The following is a 15,892-nucleotide window of genomic DNA, read 5'->3' on the forward strand; positions in this document are numbered from 1 at the left end:
ATATTTAGCAGTGAAGACCTGTAATTTCTTTTTTTTAATATATATATACACAGCATATGCTGATTGAATTAGATTCTACCTGTGTCTAATGAATAAATCAGAATCTTTTTAGTGTGTTTATGGTTTCTTATAAAATGAGACCCTCTTCACAGGCTACATTTAATCGCCATTCATACAGACTAATAAAATCAGATGCTGCATAAAGCGCAACACACATTATTTAAACAAAACTTTATTTAAATATTTGGCAAAACCATTCTTTGGGACTTTATATCCACCTCTAGCAGTAAAACCAATGCACAGTCCCTAACAGTTTCTCAAAGAAAACACCTCCTAACCCCCCCCACCACGACATACACTTTTTACAAAATGCAGAGTGTAGCTTCCTCAGAACAGTAACTCCTTACTGCGATTCACTGCACAATAACCCACACTTTGATGTGTTTCTATTTTTTAAAAGCCAATCACATGAATTCATGCCAATACATTTTGTGCATGTGGCTTAACATTAAACAAAAAAATAATTTTCAGCAAAGAATAACTGAAGTTACAGATGCCCGAGCAGTTCCTTTGCTGTCATTTGCTGATGTGAAATCGCAGAAATTCTGCAAAGAAATATCTGAAGCCTAAACCTGTATAATGGTGCCATATATTTTTATAAAAATGATCACATCTGTTAGAGATAATAGGATACATGTTGGGATGGTCTGAGGCACAGAACATCCCAACAGCTAACTGCTGTTCGGGGGCCTTTTCTAGACTGCCTGTGATTTATGTTTGTCAGAGACGTCCCGCTTAAACACACCTGCTTTTATTGCTAACATTTCATAACAGTATGTCTCCAGAACAAACACGAGAGAAATTACAGAATTCCTCCAAAAATATTCATTCTCAAAGTTGCAGATTATCACACATATTAGCTAAAATGGTCAGCTAAGTGGAAACAAGTGCAAATGTTCATTTCCACAAACGTGTGCATGGATTGTAGAGTTTTAGAAACTTTCATTTCACTGTCAGAATTATAAAGCACTAAAGAAGGGAATAAATACACTGTATGTTCTAAGATCAGGCTAGCTGAGGGTTTATGTCCTCTTCAGTCTGTTTGCGGGGAGGCGGCTGAGGTTCGTCCTCTCCTGTGTCTTGTTTGTCCCTCTCAGCCTCCACCCAGCTCTGTGGAAGGATCATCTTCTTGGGCCCGTGGGGTGGTGGACCCAGCAAGGCTTCGATGTCATCGTAGTTGACCACTTCGCGCTCCAGCAGTGCGTTGGCCAACTGGAAAGACAGACCCAACTAGTTTTTTAAAGCAATACAGAAGTGCTGTGCTTACTGAGAGGAAAAAAAAAAAACATATGATTAAAATGCATGAATTTTGTGTTTAAATACACACAAAAAAAACAAAAATAAAAACAAAAACTGACCAGTGTCAGTTTGTCTCTGTTGTCCAGGAGCAGCTTCTCTGTTCGTCTGTATGCACGGGCTATCAACATCTTAGCTTCCTGAAAACACAGAAAAATTTAGCGTTTTGTTTTTAAAGCAAAACACAAAGATTTGGTTTATATTTGAATGGAAAAAAATTCATACAAACAACATATTAAATGCTAAAACAGACATATTTTTAACTTGACGCCAGTAACACAAAATCCAAACTTATCTGGAAATGTCCCATACATACATGTACTCCTAACAGCTGCAAGAGCTAAAAATCAATACTTTAGGATAATGACCAAAGCTTATTACTTCAACATTCACAGCGTGTTAATCTGAGAACAGAGGACTAATCCAATTTTAGAACCCACATGGTCCATCTGCTGCTGCAAGCCCTGGCTGAAAGGACGGCGCCCAATGGCACCTTGCTCCTCTGTTTCTGGGAACGAGACCTGCCCGACACTGTCACACATGCCGTACTGCTTCACCATGGAGTAGGCCACACGTGTCACCTTGCGCAAGTCATCTTGAGCTCCTGAAGACAGAAAAAAAAAATGCCTAATGCTGTACTTTTAATTTAATCCCCTCTCCCACACCATTTATGTTTAACCAAACTTACAAGGGAAAATTTTTCTTTGGCTGTCCAGCAAAATTTTAAATATTCAACTGATATGAGAAAATGTATTTCAAGCAATCAGTACGAGAAGTAAGAAATGTTCACTGCTAGGCTGTGATTACAGTGAATAGAAGCCATTAAGATGTTCAGTGAGGTGGATAACATCAGTCATGATAATGTAATATTCTGCTGGGTGACCTGGCTTGGATCCTGGCTTTGTTCTGGGTGCTATTTTGACACACATCACCCATCTAAACAATGTTGCAGACTAATCATACTAAGCACCTATATCAACAACAGCACCCCCCAGAGCTGGTTTGGTGTCACAAAGGGAACCATGACAATATAATGAAGGTGGTTTTAACACTGCAGCTGATTTGTGTGTAGAGTAGATGGTACCTGTAGTAACCTTGTTAAAGGTGATTGCCTCAGCAGCTCTTCCTCCCAGAGCCATGCACATCCGCTCAAACAGCTGCTCCTTGGTGAACAGGTACTGGTCACGGGGTAAGATCTGGGCAAATCCTAGAGCTGCGTTTGTGCGTGGGGCAATGGACACCTGAACCACATCACATATGTCAGTTATCTAGGTTTTGAAATGGTGATACGCCAACGAATTAAAGGTGCACTACGAAAAATACTGGTTCATGATAAGTTCATGTTTTTAATATTAAATTAGTGCATCTAAAATAAACAAGTTTAAATGGATTTGCAACCATGATTTTAAAACTGTAAAGTAGAAATGTTTTAAGTAAAAATTAAGTTAAAAGCACTTGAGTTACTGTAATACGGCCATATGTCGAGCAATAAAAAGAACTCTAGGGTTTTTTTGGGTTTTTTTGAGTGTGCTGGAACTGGATCCTGTGGATCTCTCCTTGATGAGGAGGATGGCAAGCCACCACTGAGAACAGATTGTCCCCCCCCGCAAACTCTCATCTGTGCGGTAGGATAACTGCCGTGCCACCCCAACATAAACACTGCTTCCTGAACACAGAGAAACTCGGATTTGACTTAACTGATGAAAGCCGGCAAAACTAAACACAATCTGAGCTCAAAGAATAAAAGACACTATATTTTTGTTTTTGTTTGTTCTTATCTGGTATTGTGCACAATTAATATTGCCCTGTTATTTTTGCAACTGTTCAATACAATTCAATGTATTTGCTACCTGTGGCTCTATTCATTCACTTGCATGTTCACACCACCTAATCATTGGCCCAAAAACCTGCTAACTATCCAGTTAGCCCTTTACTTTCCTGTACAGGCTACATATGCTTTTCTGGATCAACAATATAACATCCATGGTCCTTGTTCATAGTTTTGGCTTAATAATTTCTACTTTTTAAGAAATGAACTGAGGCTGTGCTTGTTGGTGGCACATGCAGCAAATCCATTCGGGCTTGTCATGAAAGTCTAACAGAGCAAATGGTATAAGAGGCAGAGAAGTAGAGATGGATGAGAGACCCAGGATTAATTGAGATAATGAATAATCTTGGCATCTGTATAAATTGGCAAAACATTCATGAGTCGTGAAGTGGTGAAAGAGTGCTCCTCTGAAAATCTTACTCTCAACACACACTGTGGAATGTGTAAAAGCTTTAGGGCTTACCTGATTAAAGCTAAACATGACAATTACATCCTGAAAGGTGCACTTGCACAAAACACGCCACATTTCAAGTACCTTCATGACTGCCTCTGTATGCTCAAGGAGCCATCCCACCAACGCATGTCCAGACTCATGGAAAGCAATTACCCTCTGCTCCTCTTTAGACAGGATCTTACTCTTCTTTACACTTCCTGATGACACACATGCACGCATTTGTCAGGTTTTTGCCAGTGAGACACGAGTAATATTTATTTCCCAGAACATAGTGTGTGCATTACTGTACCTGCTATAACTCTCTCCACTGCATACTCAAAGTTAAAGGTATCGATGGACTTGTACCCTTCTCTGGCAGCATGCAGAGCAGCTTCATTACAAATATTAGCAATATCTGCGCCTGCAGAGGCAAAATGAGATGTCAAAGATGACATTTTTGACATTTTATATTTACTGATTTAGTACTTATGTTTACTCATGGGGGCAGGTAGGCCAAAACTTTATTATGACCAAAGATGTTCACAGATTTAAAGGATACCAACGTAAATTAAGGAGTCTACTTACTAAACCGATACTGACTCTTTTATTGACTTCTGATTTATTGTTCAGCATCAATGCAACCGATATCTGATATCTCTGAGTAACTGTATAAGCTCAGAGGCATATGATTACAATCGACTAGAATCAGTTTTTAGGGTTTTCCATTAAGTGGCAGTACCTGGTACCAGGTACTTTTTTAGTACCTACTCAGTCGGGGTTCCGAACAGAATGAGTCGAGCTGAAAATGTGATGTCAACAGACAGCATGCCACTGATTGGCCAGAAAGTGATGTTACTAGATGAGCCATGAGAGTGACTCCTTCACAGGACTCAAACCCGCTGTTTTAGAAACCCGGCAACGAGGGAAATGGCTGCATACTAACAGATGTTGCAGACATTTCTGTGCTTGGTGGCTGATGACAGAATCCAGAGGGAGCCAGATGGTGCGACCGTTTGTGTTTGTATTGCATACAATTGACATCACAGAGTGAAAGGGAAGGTTTACAAGATGGTAGTGCCACCTTGCCGAGGTGGTACTCAATTGTAATCAAAAACAAGTGATACCGAGTGGAGTAAATTGGAGCACAGTCGAGCCAAGTAGATACTAGTGGAGAAGAGGCATTTGGTACCAGTGCTTGATCCCACACGTAATAAGCACCATAAATATGTACGTAACCATAAATGTGCACGTACCACTGAAGCCTGGGGTGAGCTCAGCCAGACGCAGGGAGTAGAAATTCGCTGGCTGAGTCAGCTTCAAGATCTTCAGATGCTGCTCAAAGATCTCTCTTCTCTCCTGGAAGACAATCAAAATTAAACACAACTCATCCAAACCTCCTGCACAGTAGCAAGGTGAAGTTCTTATCATATGCTCAACAACATATGACAAGGACACCCATTTGCAGGGATTATCATCATTATGATTTGAGACCAATAAGAAACAATTATAGCAGAGAGACTGCATCACAGTTTCATTAATTTCATTAACTGTGCTCAAGAGTACCTGCAGTGTTGGCAGATCTATAAAGATGTGTCTGTCCAGTCTGCCTGGCCTCATGAGAGCATTATCCAAAATATCTGCTCTGTTAGTGGAAGCAAGGACAATGACATGATCCGTTGTTCCCATACCTGCAAAAGAAGAGGAGATCAAAGTTTGATTATTCTGTCTGACGAGTGAACAGACTGCTCTGAAAGCCCGTTCTTTACTCACCATCCATTTCTACCAGCAGCTGGTTGAGAGTCTGCTCCTCCTCAGTATTGGAGAATCCTGACATGTTTGTGGAGCGCTTCTTTCCCACGGCGTCGATCTCGTCGATGTAGACGATGCAGGGTGCTCGAGTGCGAGCCTCCTTGAATAGACTCCTGACACGAGCGGCGCCCAGGCCTGCAAACAAACAGGTCATACTGTGTGTCACATCAAAACTAAGGAGCAGCATACAGCAGGAAATGAGTCCTCAGAAATGAAACTTCTTAAAACAGTAAGCCTGACAAATAAGCCCGAGTGATGAAGCCTAAAATTAAATATCCCTATCTATTTTTTAAACCAAGAAGTAAAAAAACAAAACAAAAACATAGCATTTACACCCATCAAAACTGTGACAACTCTAATGAGTATTCTCAAAATTTTCTCTTATTTCTTTTCTTCTTTCGACTCCTCCTTCAGGGGTTGCCACAGTGAATCTTCCACCTCCATCTCACCCTATCCCTAGCATCCTCCTCTGTCTGTCAACCCTCTGCACGTCCTCCCCCAACTACATCCATGAATCTTTTCTGTGGTCTCCCTCTTTTCCTCCAGCCTGGCAGCTTCCTTTTTCCGATATATCCACTTTCCCTCCTCTGCACATGTCCAAACCAACTCAGCCTTGCCTCTCTAACTTTGTCTCCAAACCGTTCAACCTGAGCTGTCCCTCTGATGTACTCATTTCTAATCTTGTCCATTCTGGTCACTACCAGTGAAAATCTGAGCATCTTCAACTCTGTCACCTCCAGCTCAGCCTCCTGTCTTTTTGTCAGTGTCACCGTCTTCAAACCATACATCATAGCAGGCCTCACTAACATCTTGTAAACCTTCCCTTTCACTCTTGTTGCAATCCTGTCACAAATCACCTCTGACACTTGTCTCCACCCACTCCACCCTGCCTGCGCTCTCTTCTTCCCCTCTCTTGTGCACTGTCTGTTGCTTTGGATGGCTGACCCCAGGTATTTAAACTTAAGGGCATTTTCTCTTACACACTCTTGCAAGTTCAATACATTTCACTACAGTAAAACCCGGCACTATATCACAATAAGATCATAAACAACAATATCTACTCTCAAACTGAATACTGGGATCATGTTGATGTACAGTATGTTGTCTACCTACATGCCATTAAGTAAGTAATAGCTCGTGCTGTTTGTATATACCTCCAATGACCTCCACAAACTCAGACCCAGCCATAGCCAGAAAGGGTACTTGGGCTTCCGTAGCTACAGCCTTAGCCAGCAGGGTCTTCCCACATCCCGGAGGCCCAAGAAGCAATGCACCCTTGGGAACCTTGGCACCAAGCTGGAGGTACCGTTTGGGATTCTGTCAAAAGGTAACACCAGTGCCATGAGTATTAGGCTGCATTATGGGGGAAGGTTTTGAGTATTCTGCTGATAAAGGCTGAACTAAACTATTAAAGTCACTTTATCGGTAGATTTCTGAAGTCTTAATTATTTAGCATGTGCTTCACATATACAAAATGAGCATACTTTAACTTTGGAGTATGGTTTCTTACCTTGAGGTAGTCAACAAATTCCTTTACTTCCATCTTAGCCTCATGCATGCCTGCCACATCTTTGAAACTCACACCTTTACCCGATTTCCCATCCACAATAGTGAACTTGGCCATCTTCAGCTGATTCTGTTAGGCATGTTGCAATTTGCAGACAGTCCACAGAACATCATCATCATCATCATCATAATTAAAAAAAACAAACAAAAAACGCACACACGGCAATTTACTTAAATGTATTTCACTTACAAAAGCGCTGAAGCCGCCATCTCTGCCACCCATGCCAGCTAGTCGAAAGATGTACCAGAGAATCGCCACACCAACTGCAGCCATGCCCAGAGCATAAACTGCACTGAAAAGAGAGGGAAAAAAACTGTCTTAAAAATGTCTGTTTTTACATCAAAGTGCAACAAAACTAGAGTTTTGTTGATTCTGTACTAAGGAGAAAAGAAATCCAACAAAATAGCCCATAATGTTGTTTTTGCTGTTGCATCTGCTCTTGTATGATTTTAGCAACTTTTAATGAAGCCTTCCTGAACTTCATTAAAAGTTCAGGAAGGCACCTCATGATTTCTTTTAAATTCTGCTCTCAAAAAGGTTGTGTTCTTACTTTCCAAAGAATCCAGTGCGTTTGTAGGACACTGGTATTCTGTCCTTGGTGTCAATATTCAGCTCTTCCTCAGCAGCTCTCAGCTTCTCCTCGAATTTGTCAATGTTGGCAACCTGCATTCTGTACATGAGCGCCAGCCTCTGCAAAGCATGAAATATGGCAGGAAATGAGAATTAAGCACGCACATCTGCTGCAATACTTCAAGTGTGTTAACTCTGCGTGTGTGTCTGTGTCTGTGTGTGCAGAAAACCATGCACAACATACAGGCCTTCCGAAGATGACTGCTCCAGGATGAAGGTAAATTTCCACAATGTCACTCTCAGGAACGACCTGTACACGAGAAACCTCCCCCTTGGCCAGCATCTCGTTCACAAAGTCGTTCCAAGAGATGTTACCTCCACTGGTGTTAATGGAGTTCAGCAGACTCATGATGAGCGCTATGATGAAGAGGGTCCGCAGGCGTTCCCGGTACATCTGATCCTCCTGTTCACGACGTTTCTTCTCCTCTGAAAAGTGAGGCAGAGAATTAAAAAAAAAAAAAAAATGATGTGACAAAGAAACCAGATGTGGTGCAGGTATTCATCAGCCATGTGCCATGTAGTTAAAAAAAAAAAAAATGCATCACCTACCTTCATCTTCCTCTGGAGTCTTTCCCTTTGGCCCATTCTTTTTATTGTTGTTTTGTTTAGACTGAGATGTACTGAAGAAATTTGTGGCCCCTGGAATCAAACAGTTTGATTTATAGCAGGTATAAGTAAAACCTTAATCATACTAAAGTAAACTGAATATTTACCTAGTAAATTTGCCAAACCAACAGGGTTCCTGAGCAGGTTATTCCTAATTAGCTCTTTTCTAAGTCCCACCAAGCCAGGACCCAAAGGTCTTTGAAGAAGACTCTGTAATGGGAATATGGGAGAAAAAAAAGTGGGAAAAATTAGGATAAAAGTTTAATTAAAAGTGTGTACTACATTAAAAACATAATCACAAAAAAAATGTATTTATAACCTGAGGAAAATAATGATCTAACCTCAAATTAAAGACCCTTCCACTAGAATAACTCTTTACTCAGAAAGATTAATAGACTATAAGTGATTAGAGCAATCATATGTAATACCTGCTGAGTTAAATCATTATAATAAAAATATACCAGATATATATAAAGGAAATGCACAAGGGCTACAAGAACAGTTTTCACTGTTTGACAGTGCAGAAAGATCAAAAGTTTCTTACATGAGGTTAGAGTGACATGGAAAAATGATCTTAAAGGAAATTTAATTAGACATGTGGCTATGTTTGTTAATTATCAATTAACCTCAGTTAATGCTATAAAGCTATTAGCGCTGTTTTGATGGGCAAAATAAGTTATATATCGCGTGCTAAAAGACCAATCAGTCAAGGCTTCCACTAAAAAGACACTCACTGCCTTCAGAACTGCCTTAATTCTTTGCGGCATAGATTCAGCACAGTACATTTTAACAATGCTCCGATGGTACTAAGGGGCCCAAAGTGTGCCAAGAAAATCCCCACACCATAGCACCACCACCACCAGGCTGAATCGTTGATACAAGGCAAGATGGATCCATGCTTTCATGTTGTTTATGCCAAATTCTGATCCTACCATCTGAATGTTGCAGCAGAAGTCAACAAACCGGGTAATGTCCAATTTTGATGAACCTGTGTGAAATGTAGTCTCAGTTTCATGTATTTTGTCTAACAGTGGTGGTATCCAGTATAGTCTTCCACTGCTATAGCCCATCCGCTTCAAGGTTCAGCATGCTCAGAGATGCTTTTCTTGGTTGTAACGAGTGATTATTTCAGTTACATTACTCGAAGCAGTCTGGCCATTCTCCTCTGACATCAACGTGCCCTTTTCACCCAGAGAACTGCTGCTCACTGGATAGTTTCTCTTTTTCAGACCATTCTCTGTAAATCCTAGAGATGGCAGTGCAGGAGAAATCCCAGCAGATCACCAGTTTCTGAAATACTCCCTGTTTGCTACCAACAACCACGCTATGTTCAAAGTGACTTCAATCTCCTTTCTTTCCCTTTCTGATGCTCGATTTTAACTTCAGCAGGTCGTCTCGACCATGTCTACATGCGTAAATGCACTGACTTGCTGCCACGTGATTGGCTGATTAAATATTTGCGTAAACAAGCAGGTAAACAGGTGTACCTAATGAAGTGGCAGGTAAGTGCAAACATTGAAGGTAAAGATTAAAACAAACAAACAAAAAACTCATCCAACTAAAATGCTACCTCACTCTTACCTGTATAAGTTTCTGTTGCTGCTGATTCTTAAGAAGTGTGTTCCTCACGTCAGCACACCTGGACGGCACATTTTGCGCACCGTCGCAGCATAAAGGCCTTTTCGCTATTACGTGACATTTTCGCCTTAGTAGCGTCCACAATGAACCTCTGCCAGCACTGTGCTGCAATAACAAAACTGCCATAGCGGCTGTCGGCAGTCAACGCGAGCGCTAACGGCGCTAATGTGACGCCATGGATGCCTGTCTCAGAGGTTTCATAAGCTCGGTTTAGAGCTAGCTTCTGTTATTCAACCGCACAGCCGAGAAAACGCGTCCGCTCTGCAGCGACCTACTTCCGCACGGAAAACACACACGAAGCATTTACTAAAAATCTGACTTTATCATCATTTACTAATTATTATCAGAGAGAGTGTGTTGAGTATGTGCTGAATAGTGAATGATACAGTTATACGCATCCCTGAAGTCGAACTCTGAACTTTAACCTTTCTTTGTTGATATTTAAGGACCTGCAAGCTGCGCACATGTTTGCGCAGGATTTCCGACAAAACTGCGATAAACACCCAAACTGCAATCAATCAGTTATACAGAGAGTTCAGATAGATTTAGCACCCATTTAATGCTGCGAAATTAGACCCACTTTCCAAAGATTCAAAGCGCTAAATGTGTGTGCGCAGCAAATATTGTTTGTAAATAGTTAGTGTTTCGTGCAGGGGGTGATAGACTGCCTCTGTTTACATCTTATTTATTGCTTATGTTTCCTTTGATGTACTTTCAACTTTCGATTCGATTTCGATTTTAATAAAAATTTTGTTTACTTGTTTTATTTATTTAAATTTATTGTGTATTTATTCAACTGACATGTACTTAGAGCTTTTATTCGTTTTATTTCACTTCCTAGATATATGCTTACTTCCTCCCTAATATATCCCACCCTCTGTTATTCACTTCACCCCTTTTTATGTGTGTTTTAATTATTTAATCTTTTGAACATTTTGCTGTTTGTTTGTTTAAATTGCTTTAATTTTAAAAGCTATTTACTCCTTTATTTTTGTGCAATAATTGTTTTCGATAAATCCTATTTAGTGTATTTAGTGCTTATGTGCATTTATAGCTGCAGAGTTGATGTTTTATGTGACAGTAGTGTGTAGTTTTTTAAATTATTGAAAGTGCAAATAACAGACAGTTTTCTTACTCGTTCTTAAAAGAGAACAGTATATAAAAATAATTATATAGAAGAATATATAAATATATTCTCAAAGGTATATCAGTGCTCCACCAGAGAGCGCTGCTGGCTAAGATGATTGAATCGGGAGACCTCGGTCCAGCTCGGTTTAGCAAAATTAACGCGTATGAAGGGGGACAATGTTGGTCACGTGGTCTGAGATGTGGCTGGGGCGTATATGTTTTGATCCAGTCTGCACCAAAAAATATAAAATACCCAACAGGTAATTTTATGTGAAGGAGCTGCAGTCACTTACATCAGCTGGCTGAGTCTTCGATAAGAAGAAAGCATGCAGCTTTTGTCCGTAATCAAACCAATGTTGTGGAAACGCAGACTGTATGTAAAACGACGCGTTCGGGCCAGTTTGACTGGCATACAAGTGACCCAGTAAGAGCGGGGACTTTTCCTGTCAGCCAATAGGAGCCTCCGTATCATCCCTTCACGTTTCGTTTCAACCACGGGTACGTCAGATTTGTTCACCAGTACGTTCCGTTTTCTTGACAATCTCCTCACATCCTGCGAATAATAAAAAAAAAACATTCTATTAAATACCCCTAATAGTTTTAGTAGGCTTATTATCAGCCCAGAACTGCTGTTAATGTTTTTATATTAATTAATATTCATTATTAAACACTGAAAATTATGTCATTGAGTAATGATGACATAACTACAATTATTTTTGGTACCATAAAATATTTTTTTTGGTTACCAGACCAATAGAATCAGAAAGGTCAGGATAGGTAGGCTACAGAATACAGAAATCACTATGGCAAATACTGGCTTTAAATAGTCACAGCTGAAATACGTTTACTTAAGTAAATGAGTTTGGACTTTTACATAAGACATGGCAAAATAAACATTTCTTGGCAGATGTGATGGAGCTCACCTATTGAGGTGCAGATCACAATAAAATGTACAGGAAATAATTTAGAGCTATTACTATAATTATTGAAGTTAGTGCTGATGTACTGTGTACATAAAGGCACACACCTGGCTTTGGGGACTCACACCTGGGTCCTGTAGGTAACCATGTGAAGCTGTGGGTTTTTAATTATAACAGGGGTTACGATTCCTATCAGTAGCTGGCTGAAGCAGACACAAAGATTTGCCAGATCGGGGTTAGTCCACAGGAATTGGCGATTCCATGTGTACGTGCGCCTGCGCAATAACGTCTCATCATAAATTTAATGGCTCGCGCCAGTTTATGAAAAACACGTAGCGTGCCAGCTGACCAGCTGGCGATCCCTTTTTTTCTTCTTCTTCTTCTTTTTTTTTACACAGAGATAGAAATCGAGTGCACCGAGTGCCCGTACTCCATTTCCTTTTCTTGGTCCTCCAACTACATAATGGAGCGTTGTCTCGTGCGTTTGAAACTGTGACTCGTAGTCAGCCATGTTGGGGCATGACTCACGCCTGTACATAGGCGGGGATGGGGTGGTGCGTGGAGCCAAAATGGCGTCCCTTTCTCGGTGTGCGGCGACGGTATCCGCCTACAGGAGCGGAGCCAATCCGAACTCGTGTTTCATCTGCGCTTCGTTTCCGTGCCGAGCGTCCTCACACTAAATGCTAAGGCCGCTCGAAAAGCGCTCGAATGGTTTGGAGGAGAGGATTAAAGCGAAACAAAAATAACATCTTTTGATGGCATACCTTTGCCCAAGCTAACCTGAAGCGACATAGATGGACCATCAAAGGTTCGTAGTTTTCGGAGAAGATGAAATAGCAACGCTGTAAACGAATTCTCGTGGATATTTTAGTCTTTTTTTTTTTCTGTGGACGTCTGTTTATTGGTCTGCACGATTTTAACAAGCTAGCGCTAGCCTCGACTCGAATGAGCTGCGATGGTCGTCGCAAGTTTATGCGGATGTCTCCGGACCAGTGTAGAGTGAACCGACGGCGACAAATGGGACCATCCAGCATCGGCGGAAAGCACCACGGCATAGACTAAACGTTAAAGATTCAGTAACTGGTGGAAACTGGGAATTCACACTGAGGTAGGTGCACATAACATGGCAACAACAACAAACTGACCCCCCCCCCCCCCCCCCCCCCACACACACACACACACACACACACACACGATTAACCCGGGTTTATACTTCATGCATTTACTATTTCTAGGACTGAAATAATGTTTCATTATTATATTATGTCTAATTTATGTTTTTCCCTTGAAATAATAATTACTTGTCAGAGGCAGCTTTAACGAGATTTAGTACTAGTAGTCTCCTTTCCCCCAAAAGTTGCAACAAAAAAAATCCTTTTTGTTTGTTACACATTGCGATAACTGATTTTCTTTTCTTTTTTTTTAAAACTAAAAAATCATTGATCTGTGGTGAATCATTTTATTATGTCTGATGGGATGTTGATACGTTAAAATTATATATAAATATCTCAGTCGGCAGCAATACTGCAAACATTAATACCTCATGCCCACGTGTGGCATTGCTAACAGAGTAGCTATATGCATGTGTTTTTGAAACGTTTTTGCAAGAAAAGCGGTTTATTTTAATTGTCCGCAGGCTTTAGGGTAATAATTGGCTTATATTGCATATTTATGATTAACACTGAGGGGCACTTTTATATCCCAGACAATAATTAACATGGCATTACTCAAGAGAGTGCACCAGTAACATCTAAATGTTGACCTATTTTCATATGGCACAGTAGCATTGCTCATTTGGCTGTTGACCTAACTCAATACTGGTTTGCCTGCTTTTCCAGTTAGGTGTACACAGCATCATAAATCTCTAAAGCGTATACGTTTGCTGGTTGAAAAAAAAATGGATTTGTTTCAAGCTAGTGTGTAAACAAAGCCATGAAATACGTTGTCAGAGCTGAAACCAGCGAAGATGATTTGTTTATGAATTGTAGGTCTGTTTAAAGCATGCTTTGAAATGCCCACAGGCTGTCTGGATTTTATCAGCAAGTGCTTGCATACAGTTTGGAGCCTAACTGTATGAATGGATAACTGTCTAATTTGATGGTGTTGGTTCAGTTGTGTGTTCTTTTTTTTTTTTTTCTCTCTTTCAAAAACTGTGAAGGAGGGGCACATGGTTGGATTTGAGGAAATGGAATATGGAGGAGAAGCTTGCCACTTTGGTGCAGTACCAGTGCTGAGGAAAACACTGCAGTGCCGGTGGTGGTGTTTTACACCAAGATACTGAGTGCGTTCAAGCTTGTTGGGGCGTTCATGTTGACTACACTGCAGAGGCAGTGATGCATATCTCTGTCTCCCTTGAGCTTGCGTAGGTTCTGTTTGTCTGTGCTATAGTTAAAGCCTCAGTTCAGTCGGTATTACTGTTCAGTTCTACACGAAGATTGTGATGTGCAGGATTTGTACACAAAGTTCGTGCTTTAGCAGAATTGTAAACAAATATGACCTCTAGTAGGATTGAGCTATAAAACAATAAATATCATGAAATAACGTTTCTTCGATAGAAATATGAGACATTTCATCCACGTTTTAACAGACAACACGAAGGGCCAGTGACAGTGCAGAACCAGTCGTGTGGCTGCAATAGAGTTGCAGCCGCACCAGGTCAGGTTGGTGCACAGAGCGTAGGAGGTGCAGCCAGCAGCAGCACATGTGCTAATGTTTGGGCAACTGCAGCCGTACACACCAGCACGTTGGGATTGTGAGCGAGATAAAAGACAAAATGTTAACGAAAACTCAAGCGACAGCGTTACTAAACGCAGTATCCCACCAGAGACAGTCCGAGGCTCAAACGATGAGGGCGCTGTTGAAAACAAGGGTCAGAGGAAACCGCAAACTGTGTTGAGAGCATGTTTCCACAAAGCCAGGTATCATCACAAATCATTTTTACCATCTCAAACAGTGCCATCCTTCAGAGTGAGTACTCACAATGCAGTCCCAGACTCTTTCTCCCATGCCATGCCTTACGACAAAAATTGGAGACAGTGATATCACAAATACCTGCTTTATTGTAAAAGACGTGATGCCAGTAAACACAGTTGATTCAGGTAAATTCATTACCAACTTCCTGGCCATGAACGTTTCGCTCAGTCAGCACTTTTCCAGCTACACATAGAGTGTAGAGAGACAGCTGAACAGCCATGTCAAACTTCGATACCACATCTGATTTGTGGCAAGTCGCACATTTCATCCATGTGAGCCTCCCTGTCCATTTCATTGAGACAACACTGTACTTCTTTTGCCTTTACAAAAATATATGTAAGATAATATAAAACTTTAATGATCCCATGATGGGGAAATTTGCGCATTACAGCAGCTCAAGCACAGGGAAAAAGGATGAAATAAAATAAATAAATGAAATAAAATAGAAAATACTATATCATGTTCTTTTTTAACAGAAAATAAATAATATTTAAACTTAATCTTAAAAACCTTGAAGCTTGACAGAAATGGTGATTTGATTTATATTCTTAGATATATGGGGGGAAAAAAATAACGTGATCCATCCATATTGCCCAGTCCAAATCTCTAGTACATTACCATACATTGGTGTAAGAATTCTGAGCATTTTGACTGTATATTCCTCCAATGTTGCCTTAAGCAGTGTAGTGATAGCGCTTGTAACAAAATCAATTGATTTGTACTTGAATTTTGAGTCCAAAGTTATTCGTGCCAATAACTGCCGTGCTACTTTAATCTCTTGAATTGTATTTCCCTTCCCGTTCCCATTACCTCTGTTTTCTAAAATTGGTACCAAGGAAACAAAACATACCATCTGACTGCAACAGGAAGTGGAGTTTTGCTGGGCTTTGAGAGGTTATGAGCTCTTAAAGCCCAGATTCAGGCAGGCTCACTTCTTTTTGCTATCCAACAATAGCTCTCATGTCTGAAAACTGTCTTAAGAGTCCTGTAATAGTCTTTTTTTT

At 40.6% G+C, this 15,892-nt stretch overlaps 2 protein-coding genes across 2 annotated transcripts in view; one reads left to right on the forward strand and one right to left on the reverse strand.

Annotated features, from left to right (window-relative positions):
• Positions 1-252: 252 nt before the first annotated feature.
• spg7 (SPG7 matrix AAA peptidase subunit, paraplegin) lies at positions 253-10,280 on the reverse strand. Its single transcript, XM_030724797.1, has 17 exons — positions 9,811-10,280; positions 8,337-8,439; positions 8,173-8,262; positions 7,808-8,049; positions 7,544-7,683; positions 7,183-7,285; positions 6,937-7,062; positions 6,581-6,743; positions 5,388-5,561; positions 5,181-5,305; positions 4,871-4,973; positions 3,928-4,038; positions 3,720-3,835; positions 2,441-2,597; positions 1,797-1,960; positions 1,419-1,496; positions 253-1,272 (listed from the first exon to the last, which is right to left on the reverse strand). Exons 1-17 carry the CDS (start codon positions 9,991-9,993, stop codon positions 1,066-1,068), a joined length of 2,385 nt encoding a protein of 794 aa, XP_030580657.1. The 5' UTR covers positions 9,994-10,280; the 3' UTR covers positions 253-1,065.
• A 2,328-nt stretch (positions 10,281-12,608) lies between these two features.
• ankrd11 (ankyrin repeat domain 11) overlaps positions 12,609-15,892 on the forward strand; it is a 113,262-nt gene continuing 109,978 nt past the window's right edge. Inside the window, exon 1 of the mRNA XM_030719082.1 lies at positions 12,609-13,023. The gene's annotated coding sequence lies outside the window, so the exon portion shown is untranslated. The remainder of the gene's footprint in view (positions 13,024-15,892) is intronic.

This window comes from Archocentrus centrarchus, chromosome 3, assembly GCF_007364275.1.
Source record: "Archocentrus centrarchus isolate MPI-CPG fArcCen1 chromosome 3, fArcCen1, whole genome shotgun sequence".
Taxonomy (NCBI): domain Eukaryota; kingdom Metazoa; phylum Chordata; class Actinopteri; order Cichliformes; family Cichlidae; genus Archocentrus; species Archocentrus centrarchus.

Excerpts from the sequence above, each read along its gene's own strand:
- spg7 (XM_030724797.1), bottom strand. The coding sequence starts at position 9,993 with ATGGCAGTTTTGTTATTGCAGCACAGTGCTGGCAGAGGTTCATTGTGG. Across the intron at positions 8,050-8,172 it reads GACTCCAGAGGAAGATGAAG|AGGAGAAGAAACGTCGTGAA; the intron begins GTAGGTGATGCA and ends CTCACTTTTCAG. Across the intron at positions 4,974-5,180 it reads TAGATCTGCCAACACTGCAG|GAGAGAAGAGAGATCTTTGA; the intron begins GTACTCTTGAGC and ends ATTGTCTTCCAG.